Source organism: Aulostomus chinensis, chromosome 6, assembly GCF_037954235.1.
Source record: "Aulostomus chinensis isolate RoL2024-O1b breed Wild chromosome 6, RoL_Achi_v1.0, whole genome shotgun sequence".
Lineage (NCBI taxonomy): Eukaryota > Metazoa > Chordata > Actinopteri > Syngnathiformes > Aulostomidae > Aulostomus > Aulostomus chinensis.
The window spans coordinates 8,129,410-8,143,315 of NC_141325.1; the positions used below are offsets into that span (position 1 = coordinate 8,129,410).

At 43.1% G+C, this 13,906-nt stretch overlaps 1 protein-coding gene across 3 annotated transcripts in view; it reads left to right on the forward strand.

Moving 5' to 3' along the window:
- The first annotated feature begins 10,662 nt into the window (after positions 1-10,662).
- Positions 10,663-13,906, forward strand: part of unc5ca (unc-5 netrin receptor Ca) — a 184,290-nt gene continuing 181,046 nt past the window's right edge. For all 3 annotated transcript variants that reach the window (XM_086206252.1, XM_086206254.1, XM_086206253.1), the window contains exon 1: positions 10,663-11,269. In XM_086206252.1, coding sequence (XP_086062378.1) covers positions 11,152-11,269 — 118 coding nt within the window. In that variant the 5' untranslated portion in view covers positions 10,663-11,151. The remainder of the gene's footprint in view (positions 11,270-13,906) is intronic.

The following is a 13,906-nucleotide window of genomic DNA, read 5'->3' on the forward strand; positions in this document are numbered from 1 at the left end:
TCAGAGATTTAATTGGTCCATTTATTGATCATAGGAACGGTTAAAGATTTATTGCAGAGTATCAAAAAATTCCCCATTGAGAACATAAGCCGTTGACACAATGGAAAAGCGAGATTAGTACCATGAGAGGGGGGGGGGGTGATTGTGAAAACCCGAAGACAGAAGGGGGCAGAAACTGTAGGATGAACATCAAAAACTCCAACATCTATTACCTTTGCTTCAATAAAGACTGAATGTTATGAGGCAAATGGTCCATACAGCTTTAGCAAACAAGGTCGCCTACCTGAGAGCAGGAGCGCTTCAGCCTTGGCCTGCATCCTTATTATGTCCAGTTTTACATGACTGACAGAAATGAAGCAATCTGCCACAGAACTGAAAGAAAATAAAGCCTCCTATCCCAGAACATACTGTAAGAATTTTTTTCCCCACTCCTTCTTAATGGCATCTGCTGCCTCAGAAACACAAGGGATAAAGAGGAGGAGGAAGAGACTGGAAAAGCATCTCGTCAAAGAAGCCATATGATGTTACATCTGGCTGGGAAGATCAGGAGATACAACGCACACTTGATGTGCCTTCTCCTTACGATTCAGTTGTTCATCCCTGAAATAATCAGCCCCAGATCATCTCGTCTGTGGTCAAATATATCAGCGGGGTGAGGGTGCGCCATCAGCGAGAAAGAAACACAGTCAATGGCCAGGTATGTTTGTGACTCAACCATTTTAATTTCCAGGGATGCAACAGCAGCGCCAGGGTTCAGTATCAACTGCGGCGAGGTTTGTTCATCTAAATTACTTCATCATGTTCAACTGCAATTCTAATTGGAGAGAAACTCAAGAGAATATGAGGTCTGTCAAAGAAGATGCAAGAGAGACTTCCTGGTTTACACGGGCCACATGGACCCTCCACCTTAAGACACCTTCCATTAATGACAGAGTTTACACAAAAAACTTCCCCCTAGAAGCCAACAGAAATCAATGTTGATGGATTTCCAGTGTAGTGCCGACATGTAGGAGGTCAGATTGATAGGACCTGGGCTGCTCCTCATTCTCCCATTCTCTGCTTGAGTGCTCAGATTAATTTAGAGGCACGTGAGGTCGGTGAAGTACCTCTACAAATACATCTGCAAAGTTCACAACTGCTGTTCATGTATCGGTTAAATAAATCACAAAGCCACAATAATCACAAGCTTCTGTACTGTATCTCTTAGATGCTATCGAAACAACACCAAGAGATCTAACAGGAAGTGGCAAGAGGCGATTTTAGATGAGTTATTTGTGTTGGAGACAGGGACAATTCCCTGTGGGGCCAGTCTGATGTGAGGGCTGGTGTTCGTTTTTTTGGGGGTGGGGGGGTGGGGTGAGGGGGGCAGTGTTGAGTCACGGCACTGCGTTGATCACGTACGCTGCTATCGCTGTCCCTGGGCTGTCTACACCTCCACTTTTTTTTTTTACTAAAACGAGCTCGCGGTTTGAAACGACCAATGAGGACGATGAAACGGGTAAGGCAAGATGCTGAACTTTGCCTGCAAACCACCATTCAAGTTAATTAATTATCAAATCAGTGATTTGTGTGGCGTTGTGGCATATAACATAACGTTATATAATTTAAATAATCGTGTATCGTGCTATATAAACAATACACTGAATTACAAGGCTTTATAGAACAGTGCACTATTATAGAGTTAACGTGAGGTTATAATTACATGATTTTAATAATAATAGGTCGTGATCTAAAGTGGGCCGGTCAGAGGCATGAAACTCCAGGGCTGAAAATGAGTCCCACTCCGGCCCTGGTTGGAGACGTTCATCAAAGCTCATTAGTAGTAGGGTTTACTCTTAAGTATAAAGTGCCCCCCCCCCCCCACACACACACACACACACACACACTCACAAACACGTGAAAGTTAAGAAAATAGCATTCATCTGTTTATGCACGTTGAGTTTTGCATGCAGCATCCAAATTCCTTCAGAAGCATCTTTAATTACACACACACACACACACACACACACACACACACACCTCATCTATAGTCCTATATCTAAAGCCATATCCATTCAAAGAAAGCCACTCAGTCTTTGAGTGCAAGTAAAGACACTTGACATTACCACTGAGAGTCACTTGATCTGTTCACTCTGGATTCCAACTATCTTGACTGACAAGAGTTAGATTCTTTCTTCAAACCCCGCTGTTCCCCGCCACCTGCTAGTGTCTACCTGCCGAAGAATACGTCTTCTTGTCCACTTTCTTACTCCATTTGTCAGCTTGTCAGAACTCAGCATGTCCTCATAGAATAAATTAGCTTTGTAGACATTCGTGCAATTTTCCCTCTATTCGCCTGATTTTTTTTAACCCCCCCCCCCCAAAAAAAAAACCTAGCTCCAAAGTGGTATGACCCTTTCACGTCCTCTCATTAAGCTGAGGGCAATTTTATTGGCCTTCATGTTTAATTGTCAATAAACTAATAAGGTGCATTAGACTGTGTCCTGGCATAGATGAGGATGTTTGACTTCTAATCATGAAATGAACACAACATTGATTTTTTTTCACCCTCCTGCTTTATTCTGTAGTGTTTGTACCATTACACAGATTGTTATTATGTAAACAAATAAAATTACCAACAAATTATTTTATAACAAATGTGTAATGCATTCTTGACTGCTTATGAGGTCACATGCTGAGTGGGATTTTCAATTCAATTTATTGTAGCCACAGTGTTTGCCCGGCAAAATCTTGCGTGTTTGTCAGGAAACAATTAAATTTAACGACTGCGATACATGAGTGTGTCTGTCTATCTGTCCATCTGTCTGTCTGGATAGATTTTTTTTTTCTTTTGTTCCCCAGTGATAGTGTACGGGACAAAGCGCGGGTCACACAGAGCAATCTAGGGAATGAGATTGTCTGTACCCATCACTGAACAACCTGCCAAACGACTGAAATCAAAACTGACCTGAAAGGATTTACATTGCGGACAGTATTGGTTTGAAATTGTGTGTGTGTGTGTCAGAGAGAGAGAGAGAGACTTTTCAGTCTCATTCTCTCTTTCTCAACTAAATCCTCTGGAAAACACTCCCTCACATCTAGGTGTACCACCTGTGCCCCTCCTCTGCTCGTCTCTAATCCACTTGGATGTAGCTGGATATTAGATTAAAAAGTTATAGATGTGATTATTTGTCCCAGGGGACAGCTATCTATTCGCTGATTAAAACGTGAAGTGGGGGCCATTATGTAACTGCTTAAAAAGATTAAACCTAGTCGCCCTCGTGGGAGCCTGTTTTGTACTCCGACATAGAATCGAGGTAGCACAGGAGACAGCGGCGTGTTTATACCTCCACAGGTAGCAAGATACCACAAGACTTACGTTTGAAGTCAACCTGGTCGCCATATAGCACCATTGTCTCTCTAATGAAGAGAGTATTTCTTTTGAAATATTGCTGCCCTCCCAGATAGGATGTAAATGCACCCTTTATTGTCATATATGCGATAAGTGTTGCTCCACATCTCTAGGAACACGTGGGGTAAGGAAATCACAAGAGGAGAGAGCCCAGGTTAGTGTGGTGGCCTGCTGTTCTAGCAGATTGTTTCTTAAATTCAACCAGATCATTGCCTAACTCTGGCCCAAACATTGATTTATCATAAAACAGCTTTATATTTTAGAAGTTGATTTGTGAAAGGGGCACAAAGAGCAGGTTCAGAATGGCCTCTGGGAGCATCTGGAGTTTTCCCGGTGGCCTGGCCTGCCAAATGGCCTGCAGCTTGAGAAGGTTTTTTTTGGAGGAGCGATTGCTGCACGCCGTGACAAATACCCACGTGGCCGATAGATGCGAGGCAGGCGAGGAAAACTGTGTTGTGTGGGTTTTTTTTGCGTCACTCAAGCAAAACTGGGCCGAAGATGGATGCTGGAAAAAGGAGAGAGGGTGGAGCACAGAGGGAGAAAGAGAAGAGAGTCAACAACAACAGACCTGCTAACGTAGCTGGCAGTCTCAAGCAGTTTTGGACCAAAATTCACATGCTTTCTTCTCAGTCTAATTGAATTATATTCCTGAAATATATTGACCCAAAATTAGGGACTAATTTGTTGCTATTTTTAAGGAATCAATCCACGCCACTTCTGCCAGTGCCACCATCATTAAAAAAAAGATGCTGCAAAAACTTTCCAAATAACTTGCGTATATAGTTAATATATAGCTTGAAACCATCAACGGCGATCGGTTATAGAAAGCAAAAGCTGAGAACGACTGTGTGAGCAAGCCACCACAATGCTAGCTAGATTCAAATCCAAGTCAGGAGGCAGAGTAGGTTGAAGAAGGTATTTATTATGCAGCTGAGTCACCAGCTTGTCAGCAAAATTCTGGTCCAAACCAATTATAATGGTAGAGTAGCGTTGCCATAGAGACCAGAGTATGCCATGACTGTAGATGACTATAACAGCAAGGTGATATTACATTTTTGAGCCCCCCCCCCAAAAAAGAAACACACTTCAAGGTAAAATGTGCTGCTTTACCACTTTTTACATATACAGTATTTCCATATATATTCAAGTACCGAAAATTGTATAAAGCTGTGTTTTTATGGGTTTTACTGTATGTATGTATTTATGTACATATATATATGTACATAAATATTTGTTGCATTTATGATAAGAAAGAATGGAACAACATGGAAGCAAAATCAGGCAGGTTAGCTAACAGACAGCTTCGTCAAAGTTGAGCCACCTTGAACAAAGTCTACTTCTCACGTAATATATATTAATTCTGTCAGGTCCATTCACGTCAAGAAACACAAGAGATGATAATGAGCTTGATTTGTTTATTATAGAACAATTTGGCGGTATGGCTCTGTTCAGAGGATTCCCCTGCGAATTTTTCATGAGCACCATGATACAGGGGACCAGCAGCGTGAGGGAAGGTTCTCCCAGTTTAAGACTGGAAGAGCAAACATACCCCCCCGAGCAGAGCCTGCAACATGACATGGAACGAACTATGCCATGTATACACAACAAGGTTGAGCTGGGGAGGTGGAGGGTAGCAAGTTGCGAGCAGCAGCAGCAGATAACAGGTAGCAGCAGCAGCAGCAGGCTGCAGTACATAGCAGATAGCAGGTAGCAGCAGCAGTAGATAGCAGATAGCAGCAGCAGCAGTAGATAGCAGGTAGCAGCAGCAGTAGATAGCAGATAGCAGGTAGCAGCAGCAGCAGTAGATAGCAGGTAGCAGCAGCAGCAGTAGATAGCAGATAGCAGGTAGCAGCAGCAGCAGTAGATAGCAGATAGCAGGTCGCAGCAGCAGCAGGCTGCAGTGGATAGCAGATGGCAGCAGCAGCAGGCTGCAGTGGATAGCAGATGGCAGCAGCAGCAGCAGCAGCAGCAGCAGGCTGCAGTGGATAGCAGCAGATAGCAGCGGCAGCAGATGGCAGTAGGTAGCAGCGATGACGCAGGCAGAGCAGCAGCCAGAAGCTAGCAGAGTGGGAGTTGAGGCCGGGTGATATTTAAGTTGAGAGGGGCCAATCAGAAGCAAGGGATTTGATCAGCTGATGCTGAGCAGCTGTGATCAGTTTGATAGATGGACGGGAAGCCAATAGCGCTTGACTACCACGGCCTGACAGAACTAACGCTAATGCTCGATATATACCCGTCATTACTTTTTAAGATGACAAGAATAGGAGCGATTAATGAAAAAGCGTGTGTATTCATGTATGAACTTTGATATAGTATGTGTGCTGGTTCCAATTTTCACTCGTTAAAAACACAAATACACATACTGCAGATTAGTTTAAGGTCCTGACCTTACTAGGTACACACGCTGCAACGTTCTCGTTCGAAACTATCATCTAGATTTTGCTAAATTAGATCCTTGTTTGTTATTTGAACTTAAGCTGTTAAGATGTGGTCTCATGTAAGTTCCACACTAAAACAAATCAAAACTGCAAAGAAACCAGGGAATTATTCTTAGTTTATTGTCTCCACATTAAAGCTGAGCATCATTAAGTAGCTTTACTTGCTCTCTTCTGTCATATCAAGGTACTGATATCCTCAAATGACTTCTACTGTCTTCTGTCTCTTCCTCTTGTTATCTTTGTGTCTTTGATGCTCGGCGTTACAGATACAGTAGATCTATATTCAACTTTCTACATACAGCATTTCTATCTCTGTAATGATAATAACCATGAATAAAGTCGTGTCGGATCGTCTTTGATGATCTTCACATTCAAAGAAAACGGGTGTGACAAGGTCCTCTGGGAGTTTAGTTAAAAGTAGAGATGATGGCCTCTGGGGTAGAGTGGCACACACAGACAGACAGACAGACACGCACATACACGCAAACACAAACACACTGATGCGTATGTGCACATACTCATACCGGCATTTCTAACTCAGGAACATGGAAGTAACAAGCCAAAAAAGTGAAAAGTGAGGAGGAGGAGGAGGAATTCATCATTTAAAATAACTGTTACAGAAGCCTGTCTGCTTTTTTCAAAGAAATGAAGTGTCGTGCAGAATGTGACCAAGCTGTTTAACCATCCGACAAACACGTCTGACGGGAGTTTGCAGCCAAACTAGAGTGAACCAGCACTGACGCCCAACTGTGCTCCGAGGAAAGGATGCTCTTAAGGACTCTGCTGAGATCCCGAGCAGTAATTATCTTTTTTTGCAAGTACATTTACAGATAAATGATTCCTCAAAATTTAATTGTGACCTATGGATTGAATGATTCCAAGAGGGTAGTATTTGCAAATTCATTCAATTTACCCAGGATATGTTTGTTTGAAATCATGACTTCTACCTCATGGTGGCGCTGTCATGTCAGAGCATAATGCAGTATGTAATGAGCACATGAACTCATTGTCCAAAAGTACAATTTCAGTGGAAAAACGTGTCCACCAAGGGCACTTAGTAAAGTGTTTTGCATCTGGATTGGATGTTGCAGTGTAATACATGAAGAGATTTTTGCTCAAATTTTAGAGAAAAAAAATTCTATTAGGATTTGATATGTGTTGTACTACCAGAGGAACAGTGAAATCCCCATTGCCTGTGACTGCTGCTAATGTAAGTGTTGATCCATATCCAAGTGTGCCATATGTTTCTTGTGTAACTTATTGCTTTCCCATTCCCAATAAAGTGGCAGAATAAAAAGGCTTTTACAGGTCCCTGTGGGTGGCCGCTACTTCCAGTGCGAGTCACTGAGCTGTTGGGTCGCTGTGGTGACAAATGGCACCGGCACATATTTTACTATTTCCATTTACAATGCATGATCCAGCCTGTGCAAGAGAGACGGATAGTTATGTTTACTTGTGTGTGTGTGTGTGTGTGTGTGTGTGTGTGTGTGTGTGTGTGTGTTGCAAGCTCTAAATATGTATTCAGCAATTGCCAATCAAAAATATTCGTCTGTACAGAAAGGCGTTACAAGGTCAAGTCAAGTCAATTTTATTTTAAATAGCGCCAAATCACAGCAAAAGTTATCTGGATAGTAGGAGACTATGAGCTCTGGCAGATATGAAGGTGCCTGATTGTTGAGGACTTTGTATGTTAGAAGAAGAATTTCAAATTCTATTCTGAATTTGACAGGGAGCCAATGCAGAGAAGCCAGTACAGGAGAGACGCGGTCTCCTCTACTAATTCTCGTCAACACGCGGGCAGCAGCGTTCTGGACCAGCTGGAGAGTCTTTAGGGACTTATTAGTCCAGCCAGATAGGAGGGAATTGCAGTAATCCAGCCTGGAAGTGACAAAGGCATGGACTAGTTTTTCTGCATCTTTTTGAGACACGATGTGTCTGATCTCAGCCATGTTACATAAATGAAAGAAAGACGTCCCAGAGATTTGCTTAATGTGGGAGTTAAAGGACAGATCCTGATCAAAGAGAACTCCTAGGTTCCTTGACGTAGTGCTGGGGGCCAGGATGATGCCATCCAGGGTACCTATCTCATCAAATAGGGTGTTCCTAAGGTGTTTTGGGCCCAGCACAATAACTTCAGTTTTTTCAGAGTTTACTAAAAGGAAATTATGGGTCATCCATGTTTTTATGTCCTTTAGACAGGCCTCCAGTTTAGTCAGCTGATTTGTTTCATGTGGATGCATTGATAAGTACACCTGCATATCGTCTGCATAACAGTGAAAATTAATCAAGCGTTTCCTAATAATGTGACCAAGAGGAAGCAGGTAAAGAATGAAGAGGATTGGTCCAAGCACAGAGCCTTGTGGAACACCATAATTGACTGTAGAGGTTTCAAAGGGGTCATCATTAGTGAGTACAAACTGAGATGGACCTAGTAAATATGACCTAAACCAGTTTAGTACAGTTCCTTTAATGCCAATGACATGTTCCAGTCTCTGTAGAAGGATATGGTGGTCAATGGTATCAAAAGCTGCACTGAGATCTAAAAAGACCAGCACAGAGACGAGTCCCTCATCTGATGCCAGTAGGAGGACATTCCTGTTTCTGTGCTATGATGAACCCTGAAACCTGACTGGAAACCCTCTAATAGGCTGTTGCTATGGAGAAGTCACAGAGGTGTTTAGCAACTGCTTTCTCCAGAATTTTGGAGAGAAAAAGAAGATTTGATATCAGTCTGTAGTTGGCCAAAACTTCTGGATCCAGGGTTGCTTTTTTGAGAGGAGGTTTAATTACTGCTACTTTACAGGACTTTGGGACATAACCAGATAACAGCAACACATAAATAATGTCCAAGAGAGAGGTGCTAATGAGGGGTAGAGCGTCTTTGAGCAGCTTCGTTGGGATGGGGTCTAGAAGACAGGTGGACGTTTTAGAGGATGAAATTATTGTACTAAGCTCATGAAGGCGAATGGGAGAAAAACTATCAAAGTGTATGTGTGGTCCTGCACCTGCCTCTAAGGCTTCAGAGGTTATAGGTGCCATGTTGTCAGCTGATGGCAGGAGGAGATGAACTTTCTCTCTAATAAGTAGAATTTTGTCATTAAAGAAGTCCATGAAATCATTGCTACCCAGGGAAACAGGAATGCTTGGTTCAATAGACCTGTGGCTCTCTGTCAGTCTGGCTACAGCACTGAAGAGGAACCTGGGGTTGTTCTCCTGCTCCTCGAATAGTGCCGAGTAGTGGGCTGGTCCGGTTCTACCAAGGGCTTTCTTATAGCTTTCAAGGCTATCTTGCCAGACTATATGTGAGTACTCCAGTTTGGAGGGGCGCCATATTCTCTCCAGTTTCTGAGTTTTTTGTTTAAGGTAACGGTGGTTAAAATGTTGTGAGCATGGAAAATAAATGTGTTTTACATCTTCTTGTGCTTTGAAAGGACAGAAATCTTCAAAGTACAAGAAACCATAGCATGATTGTGAACGCATTATAGGGATGTTTCTCTGAGGAGTAAACAGTCTCTGATATTTATTTTTTAATTAAATCATAATTATTCACCCTTGACCCTGAACAAATTGCTTCCTATCACCGAGATGCTGATATTTAGTTGAAAGACTTTGATCAAAACTAGATATCAGGACATCGATTTAACACAGAAGCTTATGTTGATATAAAGTTAATTCACCAAAATGTCACGTCTTCATTACGCCCTCATTAATGGTGAGAACTCGGTGGTTTGAATTTCAGTGTTTTAGTTTCAAATCAATGTTGGATTTTACCGTGAGGGTTTGTCTGGAAAGTGATAAGTAAAGTGGAACCAAGATGCAGAGATGAGGAAGGAGGCAGGAATGGAAGAATCTTATGGTGATTTATTAATTTTGTATATCAAAATTAGTAACTGAACACCAAATGCAAACTGGCAGCCCAGTGTATGAAAGACTTAAGACATCGGAGAAGCAGCTGGAGAGGAGGAAGGAGCAGGGCTGAGGTGATGAGGACTGATGAACTGAGGAGACACAGGTGGTCACAAGGAGGGAAACAGACAGGAAGTAAAGTGAACAGCAATGCAGGAGGGACTTGATTTACAAAATAAAACAGGAACTACCGTATATATTATACACACAAACGCCAGGGAGAATTGAACAATGTAGAGGGTTAAAACTCAAAGATTTCTAACTAAAACAGCCGTGGTTGAATCAAAAATACTGAAACCAAAATTAAGGGTCTGAGCAGTTTTGTGATCGATTTTCATTCTCAATTTAAAAACAAGGAGGTCATTTCTGACTTCAGATTTCTCTCAGGTGCTCACTGGATTTAATTGGATTTCAACTCCCACTAGTCCACTTTCATAGAAGATGCTCACCCTAATGAAGCGGTGAGCCTAATTAAACGAGAGTCATGTCCGTTTAATGACCGTGTAGAATCACGAGAAGGAAAACGAGTAAAAAGTGACATAAAAAAATCTTTATTTAATCCCAAAGAGACTTCAACATTTATTATTATTATTATTATTATTATTATTATTATTATTATTATTATTATTATTATTATTATTATTTATTTCGCTTCAAAAGGTACTTCTTTTATACTTCTTGTACAGGTGATGCGCGCATGGCCGTCAGGGGGCAGACATCAGGCGGCATTGAGGGGCAGCAATTACACACACACTCTCACAAACGATGGACATAAAGTGTGTGTGTGTGCGTGTGTGTCGGGGGGGTTGATGCACCTCATCCCTAAACGCCGGTGCACTACAACAGTCCAGACTCAGGTGTAATGACAATTTCTGTTTTCTTTCTCTTGCCTCTGTTTGTGGTTTTAAAGTGCACAGGGAGGGAGGAGGACGCGGAGCGGCAGCGGAGCAGCGGAGTGGTGGAGAGAGGGAGAAATAAGAGTCTGGTACGGTGATAACCAGAGGGCGGTGGCATTTCTCTCACTCTGCGTAATCGGAGAGTGGAGAAGGAGAAGAGAGCGCACAGAGCGAACAGGAGAGCTCAGTGGCAGACAGCAGAGCCGCTGACACGAGTGAAGGGACCCCGCGGTTATTTCCACCACCACCTCCACCTCTCTCTCTCTCTCTCTCTCTCTCTCTCTCTCTCTCTCTCTCTGCCTCTCTCTCCTCTCCTCTCTCGCTCTCCTCTCTCTCTCTCTCAGCCGAACCTAAGCCTGTCGACACGGACCTGGACATCTCTTGGGACAACCCACCTTTGGTTCTGGACTCGTTTATCTCTAAACCTTGTGGTGGAGGGGAGGTCTAACCCCCCACCCCGACCCCCCTTACCGTGGACCGAAGACTTAAGAGTGTTTATGTGTTTTGTGCGCTGGCTGTAATGAGGAAAAGTGGACAGAAAAGTGGAATAGGACACCGGGGTGGCAGCTCGGGGAAGATGTGCGCCACGATGGGGATCCTGGTGCTCCTGGTGCTCATTCACTCAGGAGTCGGTCAAGGTAGGAGAGCGCGTCTTCGGTGAAACCCTTAAATGCACCTTAACTGTTTTTAAAGCGAGGATCACACACATGCAGCAGGGGAGGCAGCAGTCGCTCCTGCCCAGCGACGCGAACTACTTTTATTTTAACCATCGTTCCGTGCGAACTGAGCTGATGCTACTGAGTAGATGGTTTACGGTCAGTGCCTTAAGGTGTAAACCATTTGCGCATTCGCTTGCTTGTCGACAACACTGACTGTAGCACCAACTCACTGCCTGCCTCTTTCCCCTTACAAGACAGACCCGAAATGATTCAAAACAAAACAAAACACGACAGGCCGGCAGTAAAATAAGAACATGTCAATAACCACAGGGCGCGGGTAGAAGCGAACAACTCAGGAGGAACACACGCGGACTCCACGCTCCTAATGTGACCACAAAATCATCTACAGCAGTTTAAGACCTCATCGCCTGTGAGCTGGGCAACGTTGAGGTGGAGACGACAAAAGTGATATTTCTGAGTTGTGGCGTGGATTTTACACGAGCTGGTGTGTGTGTGTGTTTGTGTGTGTGTGTGTGTGTGTGTGTGTGTGTGTTATTGCAAGTCAGTGACTTAAAGAATCGAAAGCCACCTGCAGTTCAACTTTAGACTCATTCAGTTATGCTCTCATGTATAATATAATTATTTTTTTGTTTTATATTTTAAATTTACTTTTTATTTTTATTTTTTTTAAAAGCTCCTCCTTTGGAAATTTGAACTTATCGTTAATCTGAAAACGTTCATATCTAAAGCTTCTGTAGTTTTACCAGGCTGCTTTACACACCATGTGGCCTCAGTTAGCTACAGTTTGACTTTATCACAGGCACTTCTGATGGATGGATGGATTTCATTCACCATTATAGACCATAAATTTAATATTCTATTAGTTAATTGAAGCCATATTCCACTTGAAAGCATCCTAAAAGACTCAGTAACTGGCCTTGTCTCGCCGAGAATGTAGACAGTAAATTGGTATCGACATTAGTGGCTGGCCTGGGGTTTTTATGCTGAATTTGGCCAGTAATTGGACATGATGTTGCTGCCACCTTTTCTCCCGTTGCCCTGGGGAGCAGCATTTCAGCAACGCCCACCAATATTCATTACTGCCGTTCTCTATTGGTTTACTGTTCAATCAATACATTGCAATTTAGGGACAGGATCTGAAAAGGCTTTCGCCCACTTTGGATAAACTGCACCTTTTGTCACTGGCAAAGCGTTTGTGGAGCGATGTGATCTTTTAGAAAGCTGTTAATGTGTTACCAGTCATCTTTTTCTCATGTGATCCCCATTTTTCCTCTCCGCCGCTTCTCGTCTTCCTCCTCCTTCTCCTCGTCGTCGATCTAGTTGGGGCTTGTCTGTAACGTCTGCGTCGTTTATTTTTCTGCTCCAAACAACTTGACTCATGTCTCTGAAGTTGTTTCTCTCTCTCTCTCTCTCTCTCTCCGTGTGTGTGTGTGTGTGTGTGTGTGCAGTCCATTAGTTGTTGGGCATGGAGGGGGGGTACACAAACACATCAACCTAACAGTGGGGGAAGTGGGTGGCGTTGTGTACATTGCTGACCCCCCCCCCCCACCATCACTGCTGAGGTCGATAACAGGCTGCTCTTCTGAGTGACTTTTTGAAATTACAAATCCTATACAAAGTTATTTCAAATGACTTGCTGGAGCTTATCCAGCGTCTTACCGCCGGTTTAACTCCTCTGCAGGAGTTTATTAGTTTGTTTTCAATGGCATGACTAGTGACATTTAAGAAGATGATATTTGTGAAAAAGACGCTACCGCAGGATTTCTAGAAAGTCTTAATGACCAAGGACCACTGGACACACAACTTTATTCCATTAAAAAATGAATTTAACACTACTTTCCATTAAATTCTGCAGCATTTTTAGCTCTTCGTCTCTTAATCTGGGTTGTTTTCTCTCAGTTTGTCAGAGCTAAAGAAATGGTAGCATGTGACTCTTGCGCACACACAGGGGCGAGCTCACACACAATGAAGAGGAAGAGTGTTTGTCGAGATCCTCTTCTTGCCAGCTCGAGTGCGTGTGTCGGCCGTCCACGTAAGCCCCACCCTCGAGTCCTCTGGCCTATTAAAAAGCCATTAGCTAAGCCCCCTTCCACTTGATCTGAAGTGTCAAGATCCCTCTGAAAAAGGCTGAAAGTCCCCCTTGTGTCTAGTGACGACGCTGCGGCAGGGGCCAGGTTCAGCTGTTAGAGGGTGTTGGTGAGTTTGTGAGTTTACGTGGCCTCGCAGACCCCCATCACTCCCACTGGCTTCTGGTTTCATGACGTTCATATTTCTGTGCCATGTTGCTTTTCAGCTTCATGGCACCCTTTTTTTTCTTTATATCTAACAAACACCTCTATTTAGGGATACCCTTTGACTTTGTAGAAAATATATTTGGATTTAAAGCAAAACCGTTTGAAGTAAATATGTAGGTGTGTGTGAAGTTTGATGTCTGTGCAGGTAGGTGTTGGTATGTAGGTGTATATGTGTGAACTCAGTAGTGCAGAGGTGTAAAGATGGACTAAATGTGCTCCTAGGATATGTGTGTGTGTGTGTGTGTGTTTGCTTTCATGAACTTGGCAGCACAGCGATTTTCTCACAACTTCTGTGGAGTGT